We start from the raw sequence: 27884 nt of genomic DNA, 5'->3' as shown, positions 1-27884 counted from the left end.
CATGGGACAACTTCCTTCGAAGCTTCCATTCCTCGCCCCCCCTTTTACGTGTTTCGATAAACGACTTTCGTTGCTTCTTCTGCTGTTCGCCTCTCACATGGCAAAAAAGAGAGATCGATGACAGGACGTGCGTGCCGTTGCATGCACGCGCGCGCGCGCGTGGCGAATATCAGCACGTGGCCCGGTTGGATCTGAAGATCATGGCATTTGGCCACACTTTTACAAAGAAACGGTGACAGCTCTGAGGGTGTTGATACGGTCGCCTTTCTTTCGGGTGACCGCTAATTTCGTGTGAGCGAGGGCATGTTATGATCAGTAGAGTACATGGACGAGGCAAAATCAGGGCGTTGGACCTTCGGGATGGGCGCAAAAAGCAAGACGCCCAACCTGTCGGCGCGACAGTTCTTCTCTCAAAGTAAAAAACGGAGGGTGGAACTTCAAAGAAGCTGGGGGTTCGGCAACCGAGTGGAAGTAATGCCCCGATGGGGTAGTGTACGGCGTTAAGGGTTTCCAACGTTCTTGTGTGTCTGTGTGCTGGCTGGTGGCTGTCCTTCTGGGCGTTTACCGTATACGGTATACACAGCTGAGCTTGTCCAAGCCATTGTCATCTAATAAAACGGCATCTGCCGTTTCTACTGTACTTCTTCCGCGTATAGTAGAGTGCTGTGGAAACAAGAGCCAACGCGGGAAGCGCCATGGCGTTGTCGTCTCTCTAGATTACAGTATCACGTTTCCCTCACCACACCCAAAGAGAGAAAAACGCAAAGTAACGCCGGCGGCAACGGTCCTGTTGTCGTTGACCTGTGTCACTCACTCACTCACTCATTCGGCGGTAACAGTCGGTCTAACATACACAACACACACCGTTTCTTCGTGTATGCAGACATTCATATGCAAGAGCCATTTTCCACCAGAGAGAGACATTCTCTCAAGCACAAGATAGGGGAAGACCGAGAGGAATTGCGCAAGAGCCATAAAAAAAAAAATTTCAGACCGTCAACTGAGCAACTCTTGCAGCAACGCTCGGTACCATGTACGTATGTGGCTTACAGGGAAGCACACGAGCATTCTTGCAGTCTCTTGTCTCTCTCGAAACAAAAAAGAACGCAAAACCCTCAGAGACGTTTGACCTGCATAATCGCGGTGAAAGATTTGGGATACGTACACAGCCAGGGCTAGAAAACCAAGAAGGGGCCTGGAAAAAAAGGGTATTGGGGGGCGTGTGAGGTTTTTGCTTTTTGTCCAGTTTGGGATCGAAGCCAATGCAAGGCGAATCTGCAAGTTAACAACGCGCGAGGATGGCATCGGCACGTGTTGTGTGGACTGAAGAGACGGGAAAAGGGGGGGGGCGTGTGTGTCTCTTTCGTTACAACAAATCGCAATAGATTCATCCTGGTTGGACCGTGTGAGTGGGAACCAAAGAAAAAGAGACTCCAAAAGAGTTGATGAGGAAGGGTCGTAGAGTTTGACGCTAGAAGGATTGCTGTTGCTTCCATGAAGAGGAGAAAGAAGCAAAACGGAGGGAGAGCGTCATTGAGCAAGGGGGAGGGAGGGCGGGGAACGGCTGAGTGAGACATTGATTCAAACTACGTCAGGAAGAAGAAGGAGAAGAAGCAGAGAAGACGATCAAGAAGAAGAAGAGGTCAAGAGAAAAATGGTGATGGTGTGCTCATCAGCGTGGTTTTCCGTCGTCTTGCCCTTTTCGGCCATCGTGAGGATGCAGACACACAGACACTTCTCTATGTCTCTGTATTTGTGTCTGTCTTGTCCTGTCTCCCTCTGTAGTTACCAATGTAGAAAAAAATGTCGGGCAAAGACGGACGAGACGGGGATAGCCGGCAAACGGCAACGGGCCCAAGATTCGCCGAATCAGGGGGGCGTGAAGTCAGTGATTCCCCGACACAGCAACCAGACCGGGGTGACTGTATGTGTTTAGTATCTTAGACGCCATCCATCGAAGGACAGAGAGAGATTAGACAGAAAAGAAGACGGCCCATTTGTCGATCATCGGCCCAGAGCCGACATGCAGTAGCACCAGTTGCAATGACAACGACACAACAACAGCCAACGTCAAACACCCCCTCAGAAAGCAAGTCATCCGTACTGTAGGATTCAAGATGGGGATCTCCTCTGTGCTGAACAGTTGGGATCATCCCTGGCGACTTCTTTCCCCCTCTCCGCCGCTGGCCGGGCTCAGAAAGGCGTGGCTTGCAGGGATTGCCTCTCCAGGGATGCCGTCGATCACGGCGCTAGGCAGGGGAGGACTTCACTGCCTGAGGGGTACCTGTTCTGGCTCGCACGCGTCAGGCAAAATCACGGTGAAGAAGGAGAGTAAGATGCATTGAGCGAGCGAGGGATTGACAATCTCTCACAATAAGCATGTGAAGTCGTCATCTGCCGAACCGCCCCGGTTGAACGGCCGATTCGAATCAACCCTTCCCTTCTCAATGCGCCTGACGCAAGAGCCATCAGGGGTCAGAGGGGAAACGCCAGCGTCCTGCAAGCCATGGCAGCAGGTGCTGAATCTGGCAAAGGGGAGCAAGAGTTGCGGTAGCAGTGAGCAGGCATGTGGACCGATTGCTAAGAGAGGGACCCAATAAGGGACTCGCGACAGGGCCCCAACCACGTAAAAGCCACGAGGCAGTCATGGAGCAGAGAGGGTCAGTGACAGAAGACACCGAGACGGCAGAGGGGAGAGTTGACAAGGTCCTATTCAGCTCGGGCACAGACAATTGGGTCATGGGGTACTCTGCAGTAGAGGCCCCTCCCCCTTCATCTCCATCTCCATCTGTATGCATGGAAAAGTCCGTGGAAGTCTCCATTTGGGTCAACCCCCAAATATCCGCTACGTAAAAGCTTGAGATGGAAAAAAAATCCTCCATTGGCCGTGATCCGCGACCGACGAGATGAGGTGCTTCGTGCCCGGTGAGGCTTGAGAGTGACGGTGACGGGTGGCTTCAAGCTTGTTCGAGAAGGAAAGCCAAGACAGAGTTTCTTCTCTTGCTTCTCCCTCCCTTCTTTCGCTGTGTCCACGTCCATGTCCTTGGGTTGCGCTCACACCCTCGCCATCCTCTCTCCCGGCACGTGGCCAAGAGACGCTTGGCTGCAAGCCACAAGTTTATTGCTGCGCTGCGAGGACACGGAGAGAAGGGGACTCAAGTACAGGATACAAATGCGACACTAAGGTCAACATGGCACCTCGTAGTTTTAGACTTCAGGTCCGCAACATCATGTCTGTCTCTCTCTCCCACCACACCCAGCGGCAAGCCATGTGGACGTGACACGCGTGTGTGTGCGTGTGCTGCGCTCGTGCTGGGGAGACCCGGCTTGGCCTATTGCTTGCTTGGAGCAAGCTTCTCACGCACGGCACGGTGACGGTGACGGTGAATGTTGAGGTGTGGTCGGTGACGTGACCCCTTTGGTTCGGGAAGATGGAGGCGGTCAAGGGGGAGGGAGCACGGAGCAGATAGACGCACAGCACGGAAGACGGTGAGTTTTCCGAGCCGTCACCGTTGGATGATTTGGAAGCCTGAATTCCGAAAACCCTCCAGATGGCTTTCCCGGTTCCCGGGTTTGTCTTGTCACCTTGCACGGATTAGCCGCCAAAGGCTTTGAGGCTAACAGTCATGCGCTGGAGATCTCCCCGGTTGCGAGGCGAGGGAGGACATGAACTGATGAATTTCCTCAAGGCGCCACCTAGACTTCGACTCGGGCCAGAAGCCTCATGCTGGTAATTCGAGATTAGGCAAGTCTCGACAATGTCCGAGAACCCGATCACCAAGACGCCCGTCTGCCTTTTGAGATCATCTCAGGTGGGTTCCTCATGCCCTATTCTGGATACAGAGTCCACTCTGTCTGTGGCTGAAACCCTCCTCACACCCCATCCTCAAGGGCAACAACGCAGGGCCAGGCTCAAGAACCGCGTAGCCGGGAAGCTGGAGAGCCTTGTGCAACCTCACTATGCCACCAAGATGTGAGAGCCGGGTCGGCGGGTTGGACAGCTAGCGGTTTCACTCTGGGCGCCTCTGCGCCAGCCCAGCCCGGAGCAATCCCCGACCAACTGACTGATACCATGCCGGCTCAGCGACAACATCAAGTCGGCTCGGGTAAGTGTTTAGCATCATCGCGGGTCTCTTCCCGGAGCCAGGCCAGGGCGCCCGCGATCCGGGGTTCATCCTGATTTAGCCTTGGGACGCTGAGCTTTTGTGATCTATCACGTCCCTTCGCTCCTCATGGCTTTCAGCGAGACCTCTTGGCGCCGCGACGGACTCGGGCGCGAGGACCAGCAGGCGGGACTCTAGCATGAGATGGCCAATGCATGGGGGGTTTGCGAGCTGACTCCGAGCCGCCGGGGGTTGGTGTCTGTCCCTTGGGAACCGGCCTCCGGGAGGTGAGGTGAGACCGATACAGAGACGATGGATTGGATTGACTGAGTGAGCCTCGTTGGGTTTCATTCCGTGGCCGCTTCCGTGACCCGACCCTGTCTTGCTAGCCTCGAGTGACACTCTTGTAAAACGTTTGGATCCATGGCCATGCCATGCAGAGAAGCCAGCAAGGTTTGGATCGACCGCCGGAGCCACGCGCTGGGCGGGACGGCGTCCAGATTAATGCCCGCGGCGATCAAATCAGGGCTGTCCAATGCCTCGCCTGGCTCTGCCCGGTGCTGTCATTTGCCCGGAGTGGTGTTGCGCATGTCACTCGGCGGCCCCTCCGCTTTGGATACTTTGGGCTGACCTGGCCGTTTCTCCCTCCGTCGACAGGTGAGCACTTGAGAGTAATTCCGGAGTGGCTTCGGTAAGTCCTCCGTTCAGGAAGGAAGAAGAAGTGCAGAGACACAGCTCGGTAGGGCGCTTCTGGCTTGTGGTGGCGCCTAGGCCACCGCCGTCGCGTTTCCGAGCAGCCAGCCAGAGGCGTGGAATGCACGTTGCAGGACGTCGACAAATGGCGGTAATCAGTAATGCCTGATACCACCCATGGCTGCCATTCAACTTGACCCTTCGTGTAGGGGTCTTGGCAGACGTGGCCCATCAAATTCCCATGACACGCCAGGGATCAAGGAGCAAGGGAAGCTGTGTAGGCGGACGACCCAGGGTATGTACATACATATGTACACATTGAATCAAGGCAAATGAAACCATGGGCTCCTAGTTCCCAAACTAGTCGGTGCCGCGGGGGATCTGGACTTGGTCTAGCTCGCGTCGTATCTGTACCAAGGGTCAAGGGGCTGCTTTGACTTGCCGCCGGCTGGGACTCTTCCGGTTTGCCTGTGGCTACTGTAAGGTGCACTCCAACGTCTAAGAAGGTGTGCTGTGCTGTGTTGGTGTTCGTTGTTCCTTCGCTTCGCTTCGACCTTCACCTTCGCGTAGACGATGGTGTAGAGCCTTGGCAAACGTAGCCACGTCGTCTGATCTGCGACATTGATCGGGCAGAGGGAAGGGAAACACAATCGATGCAGGATCGTGATTCAAGCATACGCATATCGTGAATCAACGGATTCATCTCTCTTTACTTTTTCTGCTGCCATTTCGTTTCGCATTTCGCCGCGCATGAACTGGTGGGCCCGGAATCTACGGACCAACTCCGCGACCTCCGGCGGGCGGTTGTCCGTCTCTTTCGGACACGGCGCCGCTGGGCTAGATTTCCGGGTCTATCCGGCCAAGGCCAAGACCAGGTCACGAACTCCTCCAAGAAGACGATGTCGAAGATGGCCTCACGCTTCGCGATTGCGGTTACACAGACGAGCCTCAGCCGGCTCCCGGCGCAGCGGGACTGCCCTTGGTGATCCGGCTCCTTGGGTAGCCCCCTTCCCGCCCCAGCTACCATGGCCTTGGGAGCGGAACCTGTTGGTGCGGGAGGGATTCACGCAACGGTCGACGGCGGCGGAAACGGTTGGTTCAGCTGGTTCAGCTGTGATTGTTTGCTCCCTCGCCAAGTCTTTGTGTTCGCCGTGTTGGTCACAAGCCTGCAGAGCAGCTGACCAGCGTGGGTGATGGTCGCTGAGTCAAGCTGATACGAAGAAAATAGGCGCGATATGATCTCCCACGTTTTGACACTGGATTTGCCCTTGTCAAGCTCATGCCAAGCTATTGACAAGTCTACCCCACGACTCCGGATTATTCCCACTTTCCTCTTGACTCTGGCACGTGATCTATCACCTGACTTTCGCCTTCAACTTCAACCTTCACCGTGATTTACAGCTCGTTCCACTTTAGCATGATCTCATGACAACTGCAGATGCCATTCTCTTGTCCGCGCAATCCTTCTTTCCCCGCTTCCTCCTGTTGTTTTCTTGCTCTTGGTTTGCCTGGCGGAATATCGTCCCGACGAAGCGACAAGTCTGACAGGGGTATTGGAAGGAGCACTTCTGATAGGCCGAGTGGCCGGTTAATCCTCGCTAGAAATCGTGACATCTGCGGCATCGTGGGGCTTCACCTCCAACTTGACGCTCTTTTGGCATCATGAGACGGGATTCTATGGGTTGAATTGGCAAATGACTTGCCGGAATCGACGATTACTACAGACCGGCTATGCATCTTGTTCAGGCAGAACTTTCAGCCAAGCGGCTGCGGGGTTGGTATTTAACCAGGTGCTTCCTCCAGAGAGATTTGAAGGAGGGCATGTCTCGCTCGTGGACCAGATTGCAGGTCCTCCAGAATTGACTGATATTCGTCTCCTGAACCTTTCCTTTCGTGACTGAGACCGTTTTACTGGTGAAAATGGCCGATTTCAACGTTGAGGAGGTCCTCAAGAAGCTCACGCTCGCAGACAAGGTCGCTCTGCTTGCAGGTTTGTAACGCTACACCATGGACAACAACTCAACTAACTCTCCCCCAAGGTGTCGACTTTTGGCACACCAAGGCCCTTCCCGACCATGGGGTTCCCTCCATTCGTGTCTCAGATGGTCCCAATGGCGTGAGAGGAACCAAGTTCTTCAACGGCATCCCCGCAGCATGCTTCCCCTGTGGTACCGGCCTTGGTGCTACCTTTAACCAGGAGCTGCTCGAGGAAGCAGGAAAGAAGATGGGTGAGGAAGCCATCGGGAAGAGCGCGCATGTCATTCTGGGCCCAACCATTAACATGCAACGCTCTCCCCTCGGCGGACGTGGCTTCGAGTCTATTGGCGAAGACCCCTTCCTCGCTGGTCTCGGCGCCGCTGCCATCGTCAGGGGTATCCAGAGCACAGGTGTTCAGGCTACTGTCAAGCACTTTGTCTGCAACGACCAAGAACACAAGCGCATGAACGTTCAGGCCATCGTCACCGAGCGCGCCCTCCGCGAGATCTATGCCCTTCCCTTCCAACTTACCGTGCGAGACGTCAAGCCCGGCGCCTTCATGACGGCCTACAACGGCGTCAACGGAGTCTCGTGCAGTGAGAATCCCAAGCTACTCAACGATCTCCTCCGAAAGGAATGGGGTTGGGAGGGTCTTGTCATGAGCGATTGGTGGGGAACTTACAGTGCCTCTGATGCCGCCAAAGCTGGTCTGGACCTTGAGATGCCTGGCCCTACCCGTTGGCGAGGTGATGTCCTCAACTTTGCCGCTGCCACTGAGAAGGTCTGGGGGCATGTCATTGACGAGCGTGCCCGACAAGTGCTCAAGTTTGTGAAGAAGTGTGCCGCTTCTGGTATCCCTGAGAACGGACCGGAGAAAACGCTCAACACCCCCGAGACAGCGGCTCTTCTGCGCAAGATCGGAAACGAGAGTATCGTCCTCCTTAAGAACGAGAAGAATGTTCTTCCCCTCGCAAAGGACAAGAAGACTCTCGTCATTGGCCCTAACGCCAAGGTCGCGACTTACCACGGTGGTGGCTCTGCCTCGCTCGCTGCCTACTACGCTGTCACCCCTTACGATGGCATCACTGAGAAGCTTGGCAGCGCTCCAGCCTACACTGTCGGCGCATACACCCACAAGCTGCTGCCCCTTCTGGGAGACCAGACCAAGGGTCCTGACGGCAAGTTTGGCATGAGCTGGAAGGTGTTCAACCAGCCTCCTAGCGTGTCTGCTCGTGAGCCTGTCCAAGAGCTCTGGCTGACCAAGACGGAGATGCATCTCGTCGACTTTTACAGCGACAAGGTCGAGGATCTTTGGTACGCCGACCTCGAGGGCACCCTCCAAGTCGAGGAGGACGCGACCTACGAGTTTGGCCTCATTGTGTCTGGAACCGCAAAGCTCTATGTCAACGGCGACCTCGTCGTCGACAACGCTACCAAGCAGTACCCCGGCGAAGCCTTCTTCGGTACCGCCACCCGCGAGGAGCTCGGCCGCATGGACCTCAAGAAGGGCGAGAAGTATCAAGTCAAGGTCGAGTTCGCCTCGGCGCCTAGCTTTACCCTCAAGTTCGACAACCCCGTCGCCGGTCACGGCTCCCTGCGCGTGGGTGCCTGCAAGGTGATTGACGCCCAGAAGGAGATTGAGCACTCCGTCGCTCTCGCCAAGGAGCACGACCAGGTCATCATCTGCGGTGGTCTGAATGCGGACTGGGAGACTGAGGGCTCGGACCGCGCGAGCATGAAGCTCCCTGGTGTGCTGGACGAGCTCATCACTGCCGTCTCAGCTGCGAACCCCAACACCGCGGTCGTCATGCAGACGGGAACCCCTGAGGAGATGCCCTGGCTCGATGATGTTCCTGCTGTGATCCAGGCCTGGTACGGTGGCAACGAGACGGGTAACTCGATTGCTGACATCCTCTTTGGAGACGCCAACCCCTCTGGCAAGCTGTCCCTCAGCTTCCCCAAGCGTCTCACCGACGTCCCAGCCTTCCTCAACTTCCGCACCGAGGCAGGCCGGACGCTCTACGGCGAGGACATCTACCTGGGATACCGATACTACGAGTTTGCCGACCGCGAGGTCAACTTCCCCTTCGGCCACGGCCTCTCCTACACAACCTTTGCCTTCTCAGACCTCGCCGTCTCTTCCACCGAGGGCAAGCTCACCGCAAGCTTCAAGGTCCGCAACACAGGCTCCATCCGCGGTGCCGAAGTCGCGCAGCTGTACGTGAAGCCGCTGCAGGCGGCCAAGGTGAACCGGCCCGTCAAGGAGCTCAAGGGCTTCGCCAAGATTGAGCTCGACGCGGGCGCCGAGCAGGCGGTGACCATCTCGGAGCTTGAGAAGTACGCGGCCGCTTACTTTGACGAGGAGAGGGACCAGTGGTGCGTCGAGGCTGGCGAGTACGAGGTTATCATCAGCGACAGCAGCGTCGTTGGTGACAAGGCGCTCAAGGGGACATTCAAGGTTGACGAGACCTACTGGTGGTCTGGAATATGATGAGGGAGCTTCCATGCACTTTAATGATAAATTCCTGGATAGTTATTAAGTACTTGATTTGATACATCATCTCGTCATCCCGTCGTGCCCCAAAAGGGTAAAATTGTAGTCTTCATTGCCACCCTCATAGCTTGTATATTGCTCCTCATGATGCGGCATACCAAAAATCGGTCGTTCAAGCTCGACCAAGTTCTGACTGCACGACTCGGCTAAGATACATGAACGCCTCCGTCGGCGATTCTTACGCTGAGTTTTGGCCACTCTCATATGAGGCGTGTCCATGGGCAGCGACATGATACTTGGCTGGTTTCCTGGCGATACCAATATGTCGCGTTACGACCACACACTCGCCGTTCAGTTTTGTCTAGCTCCATGGGACCATCTCGAAACAGTAGGTGGACGAGGTCAGGATGATAAGAACTCGAGTCATTCGCCATCCCCGAGACTTGATTGACTAGCCCACCAGTTTTTGATGCTGTAGCTGATTCTTGGAAGATTGGGTTGCTGTTGTAGTATCGGAAGGAGGGGCATGGATGCTATAGATCCAAGTAACGATGCATCGGGTGGTTCCATTTAACTCATGGAATGGATCACCACTCGTGCGTGAGCCCTGAGTGGCATGGCTATCGGTTGTCCATGAAGTCTTCAGCGGACATCCTGGAGCGTCAAGAAAACCGGGGTTGAAGCTTGCCGCTAACAGGGCTGTATGCTGTGATCAAAACCCCATGAGCAAGGCTATTCGCCGTGCTTGAAGCCGTGTTCATTCTAAGGGGCCCAAAGTTGTCCATGACTTGAGCTCACTTATGAGGGAAACACCTTGTCATCAGCAAGAAACTGATCAACACGCCTCTTCCGACCCTGAGCACCAACTTCGCTCAAGTTGATCTCCTTGGCAGAGCCATTCGAAGCTTCACCAGGCAAAGCATGAACACGACCACCAACTCTGGCCAGCAAGAAGCGCATCCTCTCGAGCTCCTTTTCGACGGGGCCGTTCCGCGTGAGCAGGTTCTCCTGGATACCGGCTCCATTGTCGCTCGTCTGCAGGGGCTCAACGACGGATTTAAGGCGGTTGAGTCGCGCTACTTGCTCTTTCAATTGCTTGCGCTGCTCGTTGAGCTCGGATAGCCGAGTTACGGCATCGGTGTAGCGCTTGGCTTCCGTGGGGAAGTCGTTGACATCCTTGTCTGAGGGCCAAGTTGGCGGAAGAGACTCGATGGCTTTATCGCCGGCTTCACGCATGTTAGTACCTAAAAACTAAAATGGATGCAGTGAAACTCACTTAGATCAAGTTCTCTGCCAATACTGCCCTCGACGTCAGCCACCCCTCCCATCCTACGCGCAGCATCCTTGCTATAAATGTCATCAATCTGCTCAGCAATATTGCGAGTAGCTTGAGGAGCATAGACGCGACGACAGTGCTGCTGAATAGTGTGGTTGAGGTTGAGCAGGGCTTCTTGAAGGACGCGCTCAGGTATAGCTTCACTCGACGCGTCGTTGGCAGCCTGCCATGTGCGAGACGGGGCGAGAGGCTGCGCCAGCAGCGTTGTCTGGTTGACAAGGAAGGATTGCTTCAACGACGGGATCGTCGGTGCAGATGCACGGCTAGACATGATGGATTTTTATCAAGATGTGTACGTTCCTTTGGTGTGAGGATATCTCGGTCTTGATGCTTGGTGTTGTGGTGATGTTGTTTGCGGAGGTCACATGACCGAACTGAGCGGCATTCTTTCAGGCCTATGCCCCTGTAAAGCTCCCTACAGCGCTCCACCATACAAGGATCCATCATCCATCATACAAATCCCACTGGCAACGACATGCCAATTGACTTCTACAACGTCAACTTGACTTTGCTGTCATTATATCCAGCTCGAGCCCGGGAAGTATCCTCTTGCTTGTCTCCGATCAAAGACCAGCCTGCATAGCCAAGAGACTCCTCCTGCAGAGGATGCAGTAGCGGCATCGGAGCAAACACCATGGACAGCCAGCATACCTCATGGGGCTTGGCCTTGGGGTAGAATTCCGCGATTGCCAACTCGCGGTCTGCAAATGGTCAGCACGGATCGAGCTCCAAAGTCGATAGCTGCTTCGAATAACCGAATCCTCATGGCCAATGTCTTGTAGTTTGGCTATAGATCCGGCACGCGTTAGCGAGACATTCAACCCAAACCATTGAGATCTGTCCAACGATGCCCGACTCCGGAGAATATTGACACTGGCTTGATAGCCTACGCCTGCCAAGTCGCACATGGCGGAACGCCTCGAGGTCAGTTCCAAGCCACACGCTCCGATTGTCTCGAGCGAATAGGCCTCAATGCCGTGCGACAAGGTTCTTTTTCGTAGCCTTGTGGGTTCCCCGTGGTTCACCGACCAGGAGGGGGTTCGTTCAACTCGTGTGTGCAACAACCTGGCGCTTTTCAGCCGTTGCCAACTAGTGCCTTCAACCTTGTAAAGAGAGGGAGAGTCCCATATCTAGTGGATTCATCAAGCGAGCCATCGGAAATTGCATGGTTATTTCTGTCACCTACCAACTCTGATAGGTTGGCAGTGGGCGACGAGAAGCGAACTGAGCGGAATATCACCGCGGCTGTCCTCGAGGGCGTTCGCCTACTTCGAGAAACCTGGAGGAGAGTGCACGTGCTATGCGAGTGCGAAGCGAAGTTGCATCTTGGCTGAGCCTGTCACCACCATCAAGAGAGCGAAGAGGTGTGGTGGGGCAATATTCCTCAATCAACCCCCCAAGGTTATTGTCCAAGGGCTGGCCTGGGCTTGCTTGCTTGGCTTGTTCAATTTGAAAGGGGGCTTTTCCTATTGGGTTCCTGCATCAATGAATCCGTTATGCTATCGAGTCTTTCCTTTGTGCATTTTCGCGGATGCGAATGCGAAATTGGGTCGTCATTGACTTGACCTTCTATACCATCGAACCTCCTTCAACACCGGGAATATCACCAAAGGATTCGTGACTGTGACCCTGACATGCATCACATTCAAATGGGGAAGTTGATTCGAAGCTGTCAGTGAAACGGTACCATCTCTTACACGGGAAACATTCGAGTTAAGATCAAGGATTCTTTTTCGCAGTGGTTGTCAGTTGCAGCCACTTCTCAACACTGCAGCAAACACCACACGAGAGAAACCCGGGAGCAGCAACGCCCGGCATGGTACAAAGCCATCGCCATTGTCCACGGCCGTGAATCACAGTCTCTTTGTGACATCTTTAAGAGGCACGCCTTGGTTTCTCTGTTCTTTGATACCTCGTCTTCCGCTGCTACCCAGCATCTTCTCTTTCAACCGAGCCACAAACTCCCCTTGTGTTGCCTGTTACTGCATTTCAAGAAACCTTGACACCCGTCATGGCCCTCAGCGGGCCCGGTACCTTTCATCGCACTCGCGAGCACGAGGGAGAGGACCGTTCACAGATCACGCAAAACATCTTGGACGAATCGTGGAAGAAATGGCCCAACGAAGCCGCTGTAAGTGTCTCCCTCTATCATCATAACAATCCCATCCATGTACTGATGTCTCTAGTTTGACCACCTTGAAGAACATCGCGGTCCCCTCCGCCTCAACCTCAAAGGCTCCATCCCCTCATGGGCTGCCGGCGCTCTCTTCCGCACCGGCCCCGGCCAAAGCCGCGTCGAGAACACAATCCGCGGCACGCATTTTACCACACACTGGTTTGACGGCTTTGCCCAAACGCACCGCTTCGACATCGTTGTCCCTGACGACGGTGGTGATGTTCAGGTGTGGTACTCTTCCAGACGCCAGGCCGAGTCGTGGGTTGAGAGCGTCAAGAAGAAGGGATGGCGAGCGGGCATAACGTTTGGACAAAAGGCAGATCCCTGTGTGGGCATCTTTGCAAAGTTCATGAGCCACTTTGAGCCCAAGTATGGAAACAACAATGTCACCGTCTTGCCCAATGTCCCAGGCCTATCCAACGCCGGGAAGTCCAAAGCTCAGGAGAACTGGCATATCACCGGCCAAAGCAAGCACAAGATTGATGCGCACCAAAAGAACGGCCACACAAATGGGAACGGGGCTACGGCTCCTGCAGTACCTCTCGGCCATCGTGCGAATCTCTCCAACGTCTTCACCGCAACCGACTTTGCCGGGATACGTCGCATCGACCCCACCACCCTCGAACCCCTCGGCCTCGCCATGCAGAGCGCCCTCGACCCTCTCCTTAGCGGTCCCTGTTCATGCGCACACGCCCAGCGCGATCCCATAACTGGAGACTTCTTCAACTACAACCTCGACTTTGGTCGATACCCGACCTACCGCGTCTTCCGGGTCGATGCAGCCTCGGGTAAGACGGAGATCCTCGCCACCGTGACGGACCCGAACGTTCCGCCTGCGTACCTGCACAGCTTCTTCCTGACTGACAACTATGTCGTTATTTGTATCCCATCGTCGCACTATGCGTGGAGCGGCCTGAAGATGTTGTGGAAGAGCAACATTCTCGAGTCTATTCTGCCGTTTGACGAGAGCAAGAAGTGCAAGTGGCTCGTTGTTGATCGGCGGCATGGAAAGGGGCTTGTGGCGACCTTTTCGACGCCTGCCGCTTTCTTCTTCCACTCAGTCAACGCTTTCGAGGAGCATGTCAAGGACGAGAATGGCGAGGAGCACACTGAGCTCTGCTTCGACTTGTCCAAGTACCAAAACATGGATATCATCAAGGGGTTCTACTACGATGTAATCCTCGACCGCAACGACGGCACAAAGAAGTACTGGTTCGAGGGCAAGCGATACGAGAATTCGTTTCCCATCTTTACCAGATACCGCTTCAGAATGCCCACAGGGGCACCAGACATGTCATTTTCAGCCACGGCAAAGGAGGACCTCTGCATCCCAACGCCCCACGCTGGCGAGCTTTCAACTATCCATCCTCTCCGTTTAGGCAAGCCCTATCGCTTTGTCTATGGTGCGACTCTGCGTGGCCTCGGCACTATTGTCGATGCGCTGGTCAAGACGGATGTGACTACCAGGGAGGCTCTGATTTGGAGTGGACCAGAGGGGCATACACCAGGAGAGCCTGTATTTGTTCCGCGGCCTGGAGCAGAGGATGAGGATGATGGTGTAGTTCTGAGCGTGGTTGTTGATGGTGTCACAGAGACGACGTATCTCTTGTGCTTGGATGGCAAGACGATGGAGGAGTTGGGGAGAGCCGAGGCAGACTTTGCCATCGCGATGGGATTTCATGGCGTTCATGTGCCAGTGTCTCAGTGAAAGGATCACGGTTTGAACGATTCGCCTGGTGGAAGCAAGCGTGCATACTGTCAGCCCTAAATTAGGGGCGAGAGGATGATCTAGCATTGAGCAAGTTTCGGGAGTGGGCGAATGTATATCAAGAGACCGCTGTATCTTGTGAAAATGTTGTCAGGGGAGGGTCTATCTAATCAAAGGCAAACATACAATGCCTGGGAGCGGCCAAGCAGCTGGTATTGTCCAGATAATTGGAAGTAATAAAATATAACAAGGCTGACATGTCCAAACCACTATCTGCATCTCACAAAACACCATGAGGATGATATCAAGATCCCTCATCAAATCCTTCGTACGAGATACGAAAAACCCCACAAACCCTCCTCCCATCCTTCCAAACCACCGGAAAACAATTCATTCCTCACTTCCAAGCCCTACCCCGCGAAATGCAACGTGGTGGCTTTTTCCAATGTGTGGATTATGGCCTGATGTTTGACGCTCACCCCTGCCCGGATATAATCTAACCCCCAAGAAGATTTATTCCCCTGGGAAATATAGATAAGATCTCATGACGCCAGAGAGTAGCATCGCGGACTTGTACCTCCTTTTTTTGACATTGTCCGTTGTTCAAAGATCAATGCACGACACGCATGGTCAGCACATGGCTTCTCCAGGTGGGGTGATTGATAAGGCGCCGCGACTCTGGAATCGCGAGATGCCGACCGGGGAAGGCATCCAGGCCTGCCGATTGGAAAGGGGTCTCTGGGTTAGGGGATGTGACTATTCAAGGTTGAGATGACGACGGTTAAACCTGAGTTAGGCTGACACTTGTTAAGGGGAGGATGAGCGGTGACGGGGATACTCTGTGACGACCAAAGAGTCAAACCTCGTGATGTTGGGTCGAGACACGAGATCTGTGGGCTATTCACGGTGAGCACGTCAGGCGTCGGTGACTGGAGAACCAGGGATTCGGCACAGCCAAGGGCTCCGCGGACATGAGGCTGAATGTGAGCCATCATCTCGGTCCTCGGACATGGCAACCCTCCCCGAACCCGGAGATGCTCATCTGATAACCAGCTTATCAATCAGCAAACATGTCACATGTATCACATGTTGTGGCGACATCCTCTTGTGTTGTTGAAACATTTGACATTTCATGCTCCCGTGGCTAATAGTTACAGTTGGTTCACAACAACTTCTCATCTCCCCCGCTCAACTGCACGCTGTCCCCGTAAAATGCATTCGTCTCAACCGTCCCCCCGGTTCCCCTGTACAGCCGATCACTCCTTGTGTGATTCAAGCAAAAGTAAACATTTGAACCCCTGACTCCCAAAGTAAAATAGTTCCCAAGTGTGCGCGAGAAAAGGAGAGATGAGATGGGGGCCTCCATCTGGTGCAGCCAATGTGCACTGTTCGCCTGGCCGGCGAGTTCCCTCTCCTATGTGTAGTCTCATGCTACTTTTTTTTCATCCAGCCTCAGTGAGGGTATCATTCCAGTAGTTCCCAATCGTAGCGACATAGCGACGATGGCGACATGTGATATATGTTGGGTCGTATGTGCGCGCATGTACGCTTAGGCGGTGGCGGCGGCAGGCTCGGCAGTGGGCATCTTCATGCCAGTGCCGCTGAGGTTGCTGATCTTGGCGTTGGGGTTCTTGGTGTAGTAGTCCGAGATGGCAGACTTGATGGCATCCTCAGCCAGCATGGAGCAGTGGACTATATATCAGTGTCAGTGAGCTGTGAGTGAGATATGCCGCAATTGAGCGACGGCGTGAGTGATATGAGGGTATACATACGCTTGACGGGGGGTAAGCAGAGCTCCTTGGCAATCTCAGTGTTCTTGACCTTGCCAGCCTCATCCAGGCTCATGCCGCGGACGAGCTCAGTGAGGTAGCTGCTGGAAGCGATAGCCGAACCGCAGCCGAAGGTCTTGAACTTGACGTCCGAGATCTTCTGGGTCTCGGGGTCGACACGGATCTGAAGCTTCATGACATCGCCGCAGGCGGGGGCGCCGACGAGGCCAGTGCCGACATCGAGATCCTTCTTGTTCATGGACCCGACATTTCGGGGCCGCGAGTAGTGGTCGAGCACCTTCTCATGGTAGGAGCGAGAGGCGTTGACGGCGACGGCGGGAGCGAGCTGTCGCGCAGGGACGAGGGCAGGGCGGGCGAGGGGAGCAGCGAGAGCAGCTCGCCGCGAGACAGCGCGAAGTCCTCGAGAGAACATTGTGAAAATATGAGTGTGTGGGTGAGTGTGTGCGGACGGGATATATGCCGAGATTGACAGAGGAGAGCTGCGCTTGAGCCGACGGAAAGGAGTCGAGGAAGCGGCTGCAGTAGTGTAGTCTGTGATTAAGATCGGAGTGAATTCGACGAGTGTCGTTGATATGGTCGATGCAAGTTGGTGATGCAGGATCCAAGTTTGTCGGGAGGCGAAAGGGCAAAAAGGCGATGACGGAGGGAGGAATTTCAGTTCCTCAGAAGGCGTCCGGCTTTGCTCAAAAAAAGAATGCGGGACTTGCACAGGATGGCGATTTCGGCCAATGCATCGCGGTGGTGTGGGTCTTCACTCAGCCAATCATCGAGCTTCGATTGCTCGGCCATTACGTCTTTGCTGGCTCGGTCCTCCTCGGAGAAGAGAGCCAGAGGGAAGGTAACGACCCACATCGCGCTTCCCCTCTCTCCTCTTTCCTCTCCCAGTTGTTTTACTCTAAGGGGAATGGTTTGGCGGTATTGTCATTCTTTTCTCCATTTAGTTAGACCTCCAATATCTGATTGGGGGGGAAGGGGCAAGCGTGGCCGGGGACCCGGACCAGCCTGCATCTGATAAGATGGGCTGTGGGAATATTGTGGATGCCAACATTTGTCATGACTTGCTAGACGAATCACCGCCCGTCGCAGCTTCGGAGCACCGCATCGTTGGCCGTCCTCTGGGCGAGAGGGAGCGGATAGGTACATACTGTACAGTAGCTCTCCACTGTAGAAACCCGCTATTCACTGGTATCTTGCACCGTGGTCTCTCCAACCCTAACGCTGATGATCGGTCGCGGATCTGGCCAAATGGAAGTCGGCGATAGTTAATAGAGACGGTCACGTTCAATGCGCATTGGTCTCAAGTGTCTGACCAGCAAGCGACCTCGGTACTCGTTCTCCGAGGAGTTGTGCTCTTCAATAACGGTTACACACCTTTATCAGATAGATAAGCCCTACCTCTACAGATTGATAAGTCGGCTTCGATCCCGTCCTCCGTCCGCGGGGGAACGACCATGTCCGCGGGGGACGGAGACACGGTATTGCTCCGGGGGCAGGGGAGATGCAGACAACACAAAAACCAGGATTTAATGACTCTATTCAGAGACGAGGCTCTATTTTTTTTTACTCGCTCTTCCCTGTCCCGAGGTTCAACAACAGACAGGCCTCGTCGGTGAATCTCGGCCGTTCGGCGCAGCGAAATCGCCGGTCGCCCAATTCACGGAGTCGGTCTTACGGCGCCGGACATACCACGGAAGCCACGGATGACAAGTCAATGGCGATACAACAATTACGTGGCGTGGCCAATGCTTGAGTTTACCGAAGGATGACATCCCTTTCACATGAACAAAAACTGGTACAAACCTCGAATTTTCCCATCAAAAGGTCGGTAAATGTTAGCGTTCGGTCTTGGCTCGCCGGACCCTCGGGGACACCCCCAGACCATGGAATTCGGGGCTATCCTCCGGCCAGCCGGCATTTGTCCTCAAGACAAGCCTTTCCCTGTCCGGATCCATGCAAACGCAGACGGGGCATCATGCAGTTATTCCTGAAGCTCCTAGTCTGAAAACCAAGGATTTGAAATACTAGCCTGCAGGTTTGTTTCGCTTGACTATTTCCTTCAACGGACTATTATCAAATGTTGGGCCGAATCCGTGCCTTGGCTAAAACATATCGCTCTTCTCCGCTTGGCGCATCTCAACCCGAACCTTAAAGTCCAGCGGCTTCACGAACCAGTAGTTTTGCGTGTGCCACTTCTCTCGCTGCAGTGATGGATCAAGCCCAAAGTCAAAGTCTCGAACAATTCGGGGGATGAGCTTGGACATTTCAAGCATCGAAACATGTCGTCCAATGCATGTTCGAGAGCCCAGTCCGAACTATGCGAAATGTCAGAAAGTCCATTAATGCGTGTAGTTGGGACTCTTACAGGCATGTAATAACGGTTCATCATAGAGAGCCTTGCAGCATCGTCCACTAGCCATCGATCGGGGTTGAATGTCTCGGCATCATCACCAAAGACTCGATGATCGCGATGTGCTACCCAGGTGTTGATGCCAACCGTCGTCTGTATCATGATTGACTCGTTAGTCTCTTCTCGTATGGTACCAGATCGTCGCGTTGACTCACGCCTTCCGGGAAGAATCGTCCGGAAATTGTTGCTCCTCCTTCAGGAACCACGCGCTCAAGTGGGAGTCCCGTGGCGGGATGCATCCGCAACGCCTCCTTGATGACCGCTTGAAGATATGACAATTGCTGAGACTCTTTGAATGTAGGCGACTTGGACAGGCCTCCCTTGGCGGTTAGGTCATCAATCTCGTCCCTCAGCTTCTGCAGACAGGCAGGGTGCTTAAGTAGGTAATAGAGGACTGCTGAAAGGCTGATGGCCGTGGTATCAGAGCCTGCAACCATATTTGATGTACACCCAGCCAGTACATGAAAAGATGTAAAGACATCCGGGTCGGCTGCATGCTTTGCCAGAAACTTGGTGAGAAAGTCTTCCATGGCGACTGCGCTCTCTTCAGCCACAGGCTTGGGAGTGACCTGCGCTTCACGGATTCTCTCGTTGGTGAAGCTCAGCACGTAAGCTCTCCCGGCGCCTTTCGCACCGGCAAGGTAATTTTTGAGAGGGAATAGATATCGGTGCAAGCTTGGGAAGATGCCAACGAGCGTAGCGTAGCCCAAGTGCTCTTCCAACGCGCTGATGACACCTCGAATATCGTCACCACGATCCAGAAAGCCAAGTCTTTTGGCGTAAGTGATCAATCCGATGACATCAAATGCGTAGCACTGGAACCAATGTCTCATGTCCACAAGCATGTTGGACCTTGACATCTCAGCGAGTCGCTGCGTGAAGAGGTCGGAGCACTCGTCTACAAAGGGCTCGTAGTGAACCAGAGACGACATTGCATAGGTCGCTTGATAGAGTCTTCGGTTCTGGGCATGGCGCTTGATTAACTGATCACTGAAGATGGCCCATTGCCCAGGGCTAGCCCATGATGAATACCATGACGACTTGGGGAAGTGGTTGCCGAGGCCGTAGATGATCTTGGCGGCTTCTGGGTCGTTGAAGCTGTAGCGGTTTGGGCCGTATCGAACAATTGTTCCTATAGCAAGCACTCAGCGTCAAATGCTGAGATGAGAAGGCAAGCGAGTCTACCGTATTTCTTGTGTAATTCCACATTTACGTCCTGGAAAGACCCTTTCCGGACGTTCCAGAAATACCAGCCATCGGTGAATCGTGCCAGGAACGGACCTGGCACAGTTCGAAGCGGGGATCGGATAAATTGAACAAGAAAGCGGACAAGGAGCGCGATGAAAAGGACGGGAAGTACATATATCGAGATTGAGGACTCCATAGTAGCAGTCGAGTTAAAGAGCCAAGACCGGATAGACTAAAGACGAGTCCCAGTTCGTTATCGAGGATACGATGACGTTCGCAACTTGTATCAAAACGTTCGGTACAATTTGCCAATCACGGCCTTGCCGATCTCCTCTGCCGAATGCTTTGGAGGTGGTGATCCGGCAGAGTGTCCCTCAAGCTCCTGCGGGGTTGGCTGCCACTTTAGAGAGAAGCGTGGGGTGTTGCTCAGTATCTGACCAACAGGAACAAAACGATATGAAATGAAAAGAGATTGCTCAATTCTTCAATATCTTTGCTGCTGCAAAATGCCTGCTTGACCCCGCAAAGTCGTGGCGTTTATTCTACGATCAGCTCGGGAAGTGGGTGAAAATCCGGGGTATCTAGGGTATTTACGGACATTGACCCGAGTTCACGAGGGTCCATACTTACCTACGTTGTGTCCACTCATCCGATAAAGCCTTCTATTCATATATGGCTTTTAAAACATTTGTGGTTATTCGTGTTTCTGTAGCTCAGAACGAGACTGTCCGCCTCAACATCACCAGGCTTATAAATTACTCTCTTACACAAGCAGCTTCGTTATCTACACGAGATTGCAATGCAACTCTATGCGATTGATAAGGAATACAACACAGTCGTTCCCACATCGTTTCAGAAAGAGCTAATTTAGTGTTTCTAGTTATGCAAAACCCTTACTATAGGAACTCCAGAAGTGCCCAGGGCCAGGTAGTGAAGCTAATAAGGCGTCTCGGCTCACATGAGCAAGATCTCGACCTACTACATTCTTATTCTACGATAATTGAATCAGCTAAGTTATGATGAAAATTTGACTTATGGTTGCGAGCGGCGCTGGACTTGTGTCCTTTCGCTCGTAACGTGATGCAGCAGACAAACTCGAGCAGGTAGTATTGTGAGGATAGGACGATACCGTCCACCATAGCCTGCGGAAGACTGTTACTGCGCAAATTAAACACGATTCAAAATAGCCGCAAAGTGGTAGCCACAGGGCTGCCACTTACTAACTGTCTAGTAGTCGGGCGCAGTTGGCCTCTCGTCTGACATACCAAAGACTTGACTGACTTGACACCACCACGAATGGCTTGGCCCAGCATCCTCCAAGATGTGTTACCTTGAGTGGGGATTCCCTTTCTTAATTGCAGAAATAAAATATGGGCCATGCTCCTGAAGGATTTCTCAATTAGCTCTCGACGTAAATTTGGAGCAGCTAAGCGTCAGTGGTAGGGTGTGGCCATTTGACTTGGTTGTCCCCTCAGAGGCATCATGATGGTGACCTGCAGCGAGAGCCCAGTTACTTCGTCTGCTCGCACTTGCTCGATTTATGTGTTAACATGGTTCTGATACACGAACTCCGAAGAATGATGTTTGGTTTATGAAAAATAAAGAGAGGTCCGTGTTGAAATTACTCATGATCTTCTCTCCTTTTTCCACCTTCCCATCAATGTTCCTTTGTGTGCGTGGATGTTTGGGCACTTTCTGAGTGAATCTTTATGAAATACAACTCGAGCCTCATCCCGTTTTATTCATTGGAGAAAACATAGAGATTCTTGATGAAAGTGACCTATTCTCGAAACCAAAAATCTTAAATACATGATATGATTCCTCAATATGCATTTGGAATCAATTTGGAGCTCATAAGCCTTGAAGGGGTGGACACCAGGAGTGCTGACTTACCCCAGACCAGTCAGGATCACCTGAGGCTGCCGCAGCCAGCCATGTGTGAGCCGGCCCGCTACAGCGAAAAAAACACATGCTTCGAGTTAGAGCCCTTTCAGTTCATGTGATATATGGCACGTAAAATGTAACCTTTCAAGAGGACAAGACCTCATGAGCGAATGTTCCAGTACCGTCTTGCATGAAGAGATCTGATACGCCACATCTGTGCCACAGGCCGATGCAGGATCGTGGCTGAAATGCCCCGCCTTTACTAACACTTCCCCAGGCAGGAACCGAGCTCCAGTGACGTGTGCTACCGCCCATCACTGAGCTTCCATCGTGGCAAAGGATTGATTCCATTCAACATCGCCCACTTTAGAGGACAACCGAAAAATTTGTTCTTTTATTCTGTCGCCCTTCCATTTCCGAGCTGCAGAGAGAACAGCCAAAGAAGTTTGCCTATCATGGCTTGTCCCCATCTCGAGTCGATCGGTACGTGAGCTCTTGAAAATGACCCCGCCATTTGATCTGCCGTTGATCGAGGCAGCTCTTTAGCGAGCTTCACGAACAACCTAGAGTTGGGATGAAGGCGACTAACATTACCTCTAGGGCTCAACCCCCCTACTCCAGCTCAGTCTGTTTATCGCGAAGACTGTACTCAGTGTTTCGACTCGATTGTAAGACCTCCTGCTCGCCGCTTCACGCCTATCCTTTCCTTCGGTTCCCATCTTGTCCGGCGCTTGCTCACCTCAGACTCTGCAATAGGATGACCCCGCCGGCCTCGATGTCTGCCTTCAGTGCTTCAACGGCGGCTGCGCCGGCGACCGCATGCACAACAGGCTCCACGCTGCCTTGAAAAGCCACCCTCTCGCCCTCAACATCCGCCGAACTCGAAAAGTCGTTGAACGAGATGAGCCACCTGCCAAAATGTCCAAGCTGGCCATCGCTGCTGAGACCGAGGAGGATCGATATGACACTGCCTTGTCCGTCAAGTGTCTCGAATGCAATACCGAGCTCGACCGAACAAGCCCGAAGCTCGCCCCCATGGTTGACAGCATTCTCAAGGCCAACACCTTTTCCCGAAAGGAGGAGGTCAAGGCTTGGGAACAGGAGTTGACCAGCTGCGAGCACATCTTGATGCTTCAGCAGCATCCTTCGAGAAAGATTGAGCAAGGTGTCTTGGGCCACTGCTACGCATGCGACTTGAAGGAGAACCTCTGGCTGTGCCTGGAGTGTGGTAACCTGGGATGTGGTCGCAAGCAGATGGGTGGTGTTGATGGAAACTCGCATGCTCTGGCTCACTCGAACGAATCTGGTCACGGAGTCGCTGTCAAGCTCGGGTCCATCACCCCAGAGGGTACCGCAGACATCTACTGTTACAAGTGCGACGACGAGCGAGTCGATGACAACCTGGGCGAACATTTGGCCCACTGGGGCATCGTGCTAGCGGAGCGCCAAAAGACCGAGAAGAGCTTGACCGAGATGCAAATCGAGCAAAACCTCAAGTGGGACTTTAGCATGACGACCGAGGACGGCAAGGAGCTCGTCCCCCTTTTCGGCCCCAGCCTGACTGGCTTGAAGAACCTGGGAAACAGCTGTTATCTTGCCAGTATCACTCAGTGTCTTTTCGACATGTCCTCGTTCCAGGAGAGATATTTCCGACCGAACGATGATCTCCCCATCGTTCAGGATCCCGCAGAGGACTTGGAGACTCAACTACGAAAAATAGCCGATGGACTCTTGTCTGGAAGATACTCTAAGCCTGATGCCGACGTGGGTGGAGATGGCATCACTCATCAGAAGGGATTAGCGCCGGCCATGTTCAAGCATCTCATCGGCCGAGGACACGAAGAATTCTCCACCATGCGACAACAGGATGCATTTGAGTTACTGCAGCATCTCTTCAAGCTCATCACCCGATCTCAACACCAAGGTGGTCTCAAGGATCCTACAGAACCATTCCGTTTTGCCCTTGAGCAGCGTCTCCAGTGTTTGGGCTGCAAAAAGGTCAGGTATAGCAGCACTGAGCAAGACAACATCTTCATTGATGTTCCCCTGGAAAAACTCCCCGCCGAGGAGGGCTCAGATGGCCAGGCGGCATATAAGCCCGTGACTCTGAAGGAGTGTTTGGACAACTTTACAGCCACTGAGAAGGTCGAGCTGACCTGCTCTGCTTGCGGAAGCAAGGATGGCTTTGTCAAGCGATCCCTTTTCAAGACTTTCCCCGATACCCTGGTTGTCAACGCTCGAAAGATGACGGTGGTCAACTGGGTCCCGATCAAGGTTGACGTGCCAGTCATTGTCCCTGACGAGCCTTTCCCCCTGGATAGCTATCTATCACAGGGACTCCAGCCCGGAGAAGAGCAGCTGCCTGACGAGCCAGAGGCCAAAGCCCCGGCCTTTGAACCCGATGCGACAGCGCTCGCACAGCTGGAGGCAATGGGCTTCCCTCGTAACCGATGTGAGCGTGCTCTGCATGCTACCGGAAACTCGGATGCCAACGCCGCCATGGAGTGGCTCTTTGGACATATGGAGGACCCCGATATTGACGCTCCTCTCGATCTTGGTGGACAATCTGCTGGAGGTGATACTGCTGATCCTGAAAAGATTGAGATGCTCGGAGCCATGGGTTTCGGCGCTCCTCAGGCCAAGAAGGCACTGAAGGAGACAGGCGGCGACGTTGAGCGCGCTGTTGAGTGGCTCTTTAGCCACCCAGATGACCAGGGAACCTTTGACGATGACGCTCCTGCTGAAGGAGCCGCATCGGCATCAAAGGAGCCTGCTGGAAGTGCAACACTCCCTGCGACTTTCCAACTTCGGTCGATTGTGTGCCACAAGGGCACAAGTATCCATGCTGGGTGAGTAATGACTTGTGCATACACCTAGAGAATACCAGCTAACTCTATACAGACACTATGTTGCCTTTATCCGCAAGGCGCTGGGTGACGCCAACACCCCAACCTGGGTACTCTTCAACGACGAGAAGGTGGTGGAAGCGCATGATGTCGAGGAAATGCGCAAGTTTGCCTATGTGTACTTTTTCAAGCGGGTCTAGTCGAGACATAGTATTATGAGAATTGGGTGACGATTGTGACGAGGCGTAGACGGTTTTGCTGATAGGCTGGGTGGTTGCATCGAGACGGTGAATGGCGTGTTGGTGATGAAAGGATAAGAGTCAGGATGAGGTTCATGGCATCAAAACTTGAGATGACCATATTTTGATAGACTTGTAGAAGCAAGAAAGACAATTCGCGAGGATGGGATGTTTGCTATGTGGATTAGACGGCAGAACATTCTTATTATCTCATATCGTACATCTATCGCTGCCATTGAAATGTTTGTATATAAAGACATGATGCCCCTCGCACCTCGTAACGCCGTCCAGGCCATTCCCTGGAGTATACCAAAATCCCTTGACTAATTGTATCCCCCTCTTAATTCGGGAGCATCCTCCTCATTACTTGGATACATCGTATCTCGCCCCTCCGCTATTCCGTGAAGCGATAGCTCACCAGCGTATCGACACGATGGTTGGCAGTGCTGAATCCTCTCAGCTGCACTTTCTCGCCGTTCTCAATCTCCTTGGCGTCCGAGTCACCCCACTCGACGGGCACCTCGCTGTCGGCGTCGGCGTAGACGAGTACGTTGAAGGTGCAGTCGCCGTTGAGCTGTGGGAGGAAGGTGACGGACGCGGTGATCTGGCGGAAGATGGCGGCGATCTCGGACTGGATCTCGGCCTCGGTCTTTTCGGCGGCGAGGGGGGTAGCGCCGGCGGAGGCTGCATTTTCTTGGTCGGCCGAGGAGGACTTGGATTTGGACTTGGACTTTGTTGGCTTGAAGATTTGAACCTGGAGATGGGTTAGATATGTTGGGGAAAGGGGGGTATGGATGTCGTACATCGAATTGCCAGCGCTCGACGTGCTCGCCTGTGTCTTTATCTGTGATGACGATGACGAGCTTGGAGATCTTGCCGCCGACCATCCACTTGTCGAGCTGGGACATGATCTTCTTGATGTAGGCCTTTACTTGGTCATCGGCCGAGACTTGTTCGGGTCAGTTGGAGTGGCTCGAATATGGTATCGAAGAAGTTATACCTAGCATGTTGAGGCCATATTTCTTAACGCTGGGAAGAGTCAGTCTGAGTAAAGAACAAGGGGTAGAGGAGGACGTACGCTGTAAAGTCTTCAGCCGGGTAGACACCTCGTTGGAAGCTGCAAGCTGGTTAACGAAAGAACCAAGTACCGTTGGAAGTTTTTGCGCATACAGGATGGTATGAATTGAGTATTGGAACTATTCCCAAGCCCCAGAGTTAGTGATGCGCATTGCTGAATGTGACCTTTATGCAAACGTACGAATTCGGCAACCAGTCGGGCGCTGCCTTTGAGGGAGAGCTTGTGGACCTTGGACTTGTCCTTGTCCTTGCTCTTGGACGCTTCCTTTGACGACATTTTTTCCGCGTTATAGATGGAAGTGTCGATATCGAGGGCGTTAAGCTGGGCGGTTTCTTTGGGTTGACGGCGGCTGGAGTTTGGAGATGGTCGGTTTTGTTTACTTGCGGTTGCGGGGTGGAAAAGGGACTGGATGGTCTGTGCGGCGGGGTTCACCGAGCTCACCGAGCTCACCGAAATTCACCTTGAAACAGGAGACATGGTATGAATGTGAATTTGAATCATTACAATTGCAGCATTAATTCGACCTGACGGAGTAGTATACGCTAGGGGGCCATTGAGGTGTCTGCGGCCAGTGGTAATAATCATACCCATATTCACCATAATCGTACCGGTCATAGTACTCCATTGGATCAATGCTGCTCGTTGCAACAGAAGTCGACCATGAACCATCCCAATCCTGCTCTTGGTTTCTGTCGCGGATGACCCACAGGGCCCAAGACCTGAAGAACAGTCCAATGCTAAGGAAGAAGGGGATTAATTGCGCCAGCGTCTCGAACTCACTGACGTTGTCGATGTGATTCCAGTAAATGGGGAGCTCGATGGCGAGAACTAAAAGCGTGAAGACAACAAGGCCTGATACCACACGAAGAATGCGAAGACGCTTGATGTGCTTTTTTCTAGGGACGGTTAGTAGGCTGAGTTTTGAAGTGTGAATATCCTCACCTGATCCTCCGTTGAGCTGTGCTCGAAGTGTCCGAAGCATCGCAGCATGAACCAAGAAAGATGAATCCCGCAAGCATGGCAAGAATGCCGATGTAAAAGATGGCACTTGCAATGACATAACCCCTATTCTCCAGGTCCACCTTTCCAAGCACGAAGACAACTTCCCAACAGTCTCGATCCAGCCGCGGCAGAAATGTTGTATAATACCATGCCCCAATGGCTGTGTTTCCCGCCAGGATTGTCAGCGTCATCAAATTGTAAAACAGTCCATGGTCCTCCTGCGACAGGAAGAAGGGATCTAGATGAGGCTGACACCTTGTGAGCAGCTGCCAGGTACGCAACGGTATGAGAAATAGGAAGAAGCCCATGGCGAAGAGAAGAAGGAAGTACACATCAAGAGGATAGAGTTTGCCCTGGGTGGCCCCAATTATGAGGGCTGTCAGTGCCGCAGCAGAAGAGAATACGCTGACGAAGCGCATGTCTGCGAGATGTTCTTCCGAGAGGAGCTCGATTATGAGGGAACCGAGCCATTGGATATAGAATGCAGTACGGATACCAACGCCATATAGTTCTGGCCGGCCTGGAAGTAAGCAAAGATTTGAACTATTCTCATCCATGGGATATGAAGAGTAGCTACATTAACTTGAGACAAAGAACCCAGGTCAGGGTGCAGATCTTCGGCAAGGGCTGGGGTCTGGTATACACTTGTATGCCATCTTCCGGATTGGCGACATATTGCAAGCTCTCAGACGCTTTGATACCATGCAGAGCGCAAGATGGACATGCGCATGGCAGCTTCCACGACTGACGGGCCGATGCGATTCAGAGGTAGTCCGACACTAGATGCCAATAGAGCACTTGATCGCGAGAGGCGTACATGAACAACTGCAGCGCCATCACCTGGTGGGGCCAGATTCTCTAGAACCGAGCTCCTTGGTCAAGGTGGATGAAGGCCCAGAGCCTTGATACTAACCATCTCGTTAACAAAGCGGGCGAAGGTCTGCCGTTCCCAGAGTCGACGTT

General features: G+C 53.3%; 6 protein-coding genes and 1 pseudogene across 7 annotated transcripts, besides 1 other annotated feature; 3 read left to right on the top strand and 4 right to left on the bottom strand.

The window, feature by feature from the left end:
• Nucleotides 1-6716: 6716 nt before the first annotated feature.
• On the top strand, nt 6717-9264 carry NCS54_00854800 (Beta-glucosidase; the record flags this gene model as incomplete). Its single annotated transcript, XM_053153931.1, has 2 exons — nt 6717-6786; nt 6836-9264. The coding sequence occupies 2 exons, from the start codon at nt 6717-6719 to the stop codon at nt 9262-9264; spliced, it is 2499 nt and encodes an 832-aa protein (XP_053009906.1).
• Nucleotides 9265-10065: 801 nt separating this feature from the next.
• On the bottom strand, nt 10066-10874 carry NCS54_00854700 (Hypothetical protein; the record flags this gene model as incomplete). The annotated part of the gene is made up of 2 exons (XM_053153930.1): nt 10066-10493; nt 10544-10874. The coding sequence occupies 2 exons, from the start codon at nt 10872-10874 to the stop codon at nt 10066-10068; spliced, it is 759 nt and encodes a 252-aa protein (XP_053009905.1).
• Nucleotides 10875-12614: 1740 nt separating this feature from the next.
• NCS54_00854600 (Hypothetical protein) lies at nt 12615-14487 on the top strand (the record flags this gene model as incomplete). The annotated part of the gene is made up of 2 exons (XM_053153929.1): nt 12615-12734; nt 12790-14487. The coding sequence occupies 2 exons, from the start codon at nt 12615-12617 to the stop codon at nt 14485-14487; spliced, it is 1818 nt and encodes a 605-aa protein (XP_053009904.1).
• A 1549-nt stretch (nt 14488-16036) lies between these two features.
• NCS54_00854500 (Iron-sulfur cluster assembly protein) lies at nt 16037-16944 on the bottom strand (the record flags this gene model as incomplete). Its single annotated transcript, XM_053153928.1, has 2 exons — nt 16260-16944; nt 16037-16179 (listed from the first exon to the last, which is right to left on the bottom strand). The coding sequence occupies exons 1-2, from the start codon at nt 16687-16689 to the stop codon at nt 16037-16039; spliced, it is 573 nt and encodes a 190-aa protein (XP_053009903.1). The 5' UTR covers nt 16690-16944.
• Nucleotides 16945-18376: 1432 nt separating this feature from the next.
• Nucleotides 18377-20068, bottom strand: NCS54_00854400 (Hypothetical protein; the record flags this gene model as incomplete). Its single annotated transcript, XM_053153927.1, has 4 exons — nt 18377-18589; nt 18640-18777; nt 18840-19816; nt 19870-20068. 4 exons carry the CDS (start codon nt 20066-20068, stop codon nt 18377-18379), a joined length of 1527 nt encoding a protein of 508 aa, XP_053009902.1.
• A 2143-nt stretch (nt 20069-22211) lies between these two features.
• On the top strand, nt 22212-24802 carry NCS54_00854300 (Ubiquitin carboxyl-terminal hydrolase; the record flags this gene model as incomplete). The annotated part of the gene is made up of 4 exons (XM_053153926.1): nt 22212-22239; nt 22357-22424; nt 22513-24605; nt 24658-24802. The coding sequence occupies 4 exons, from the start codon at nt 22212-22214 to the stop codon at nt 24800-24802; spliced, it is 2334 nt and encodes a 777-aa protein (XP_053009901.1).
• A 433-nt stretch (nt 24803-25235) lies between these two features.
• Nucleotides 25236-27493, bottom strand: NCS54_00854200 (annotated as a pseudogene). Its single transcript has 8 exons — nt 26862-27493; nt 26528-26815; nt 26100-26268; nt 26012-26037; nt 25920-25958; nt 25842-25870; nt 25645-25790; nt 25236-25595 (listed from the first exon to the last, which is right to left on the bottom strand).
• Nucleotides 25236-27493: a sequence feature.
• Nucleotides 27494-27884: the final 391 nt, after the last annotated feature.

This window comes from Fusarium falciforme, chromosome 6 (genome assembly GCF_026873545.1).
Source record: "Fusarium falciforme chromosome 6, complete sequence".
NCBI classification, from domain to species: Eukaryota; Fungi; Ascomycota; class Sordariomycetes; order Hypocreales; family Nectriaceae; genus Fusarium; species Fusarium falciforme.
Note: the sequence above shows the minus strand (reverse complement) of the source record. Positions and strands in the feature narration are given on the sequence as shown.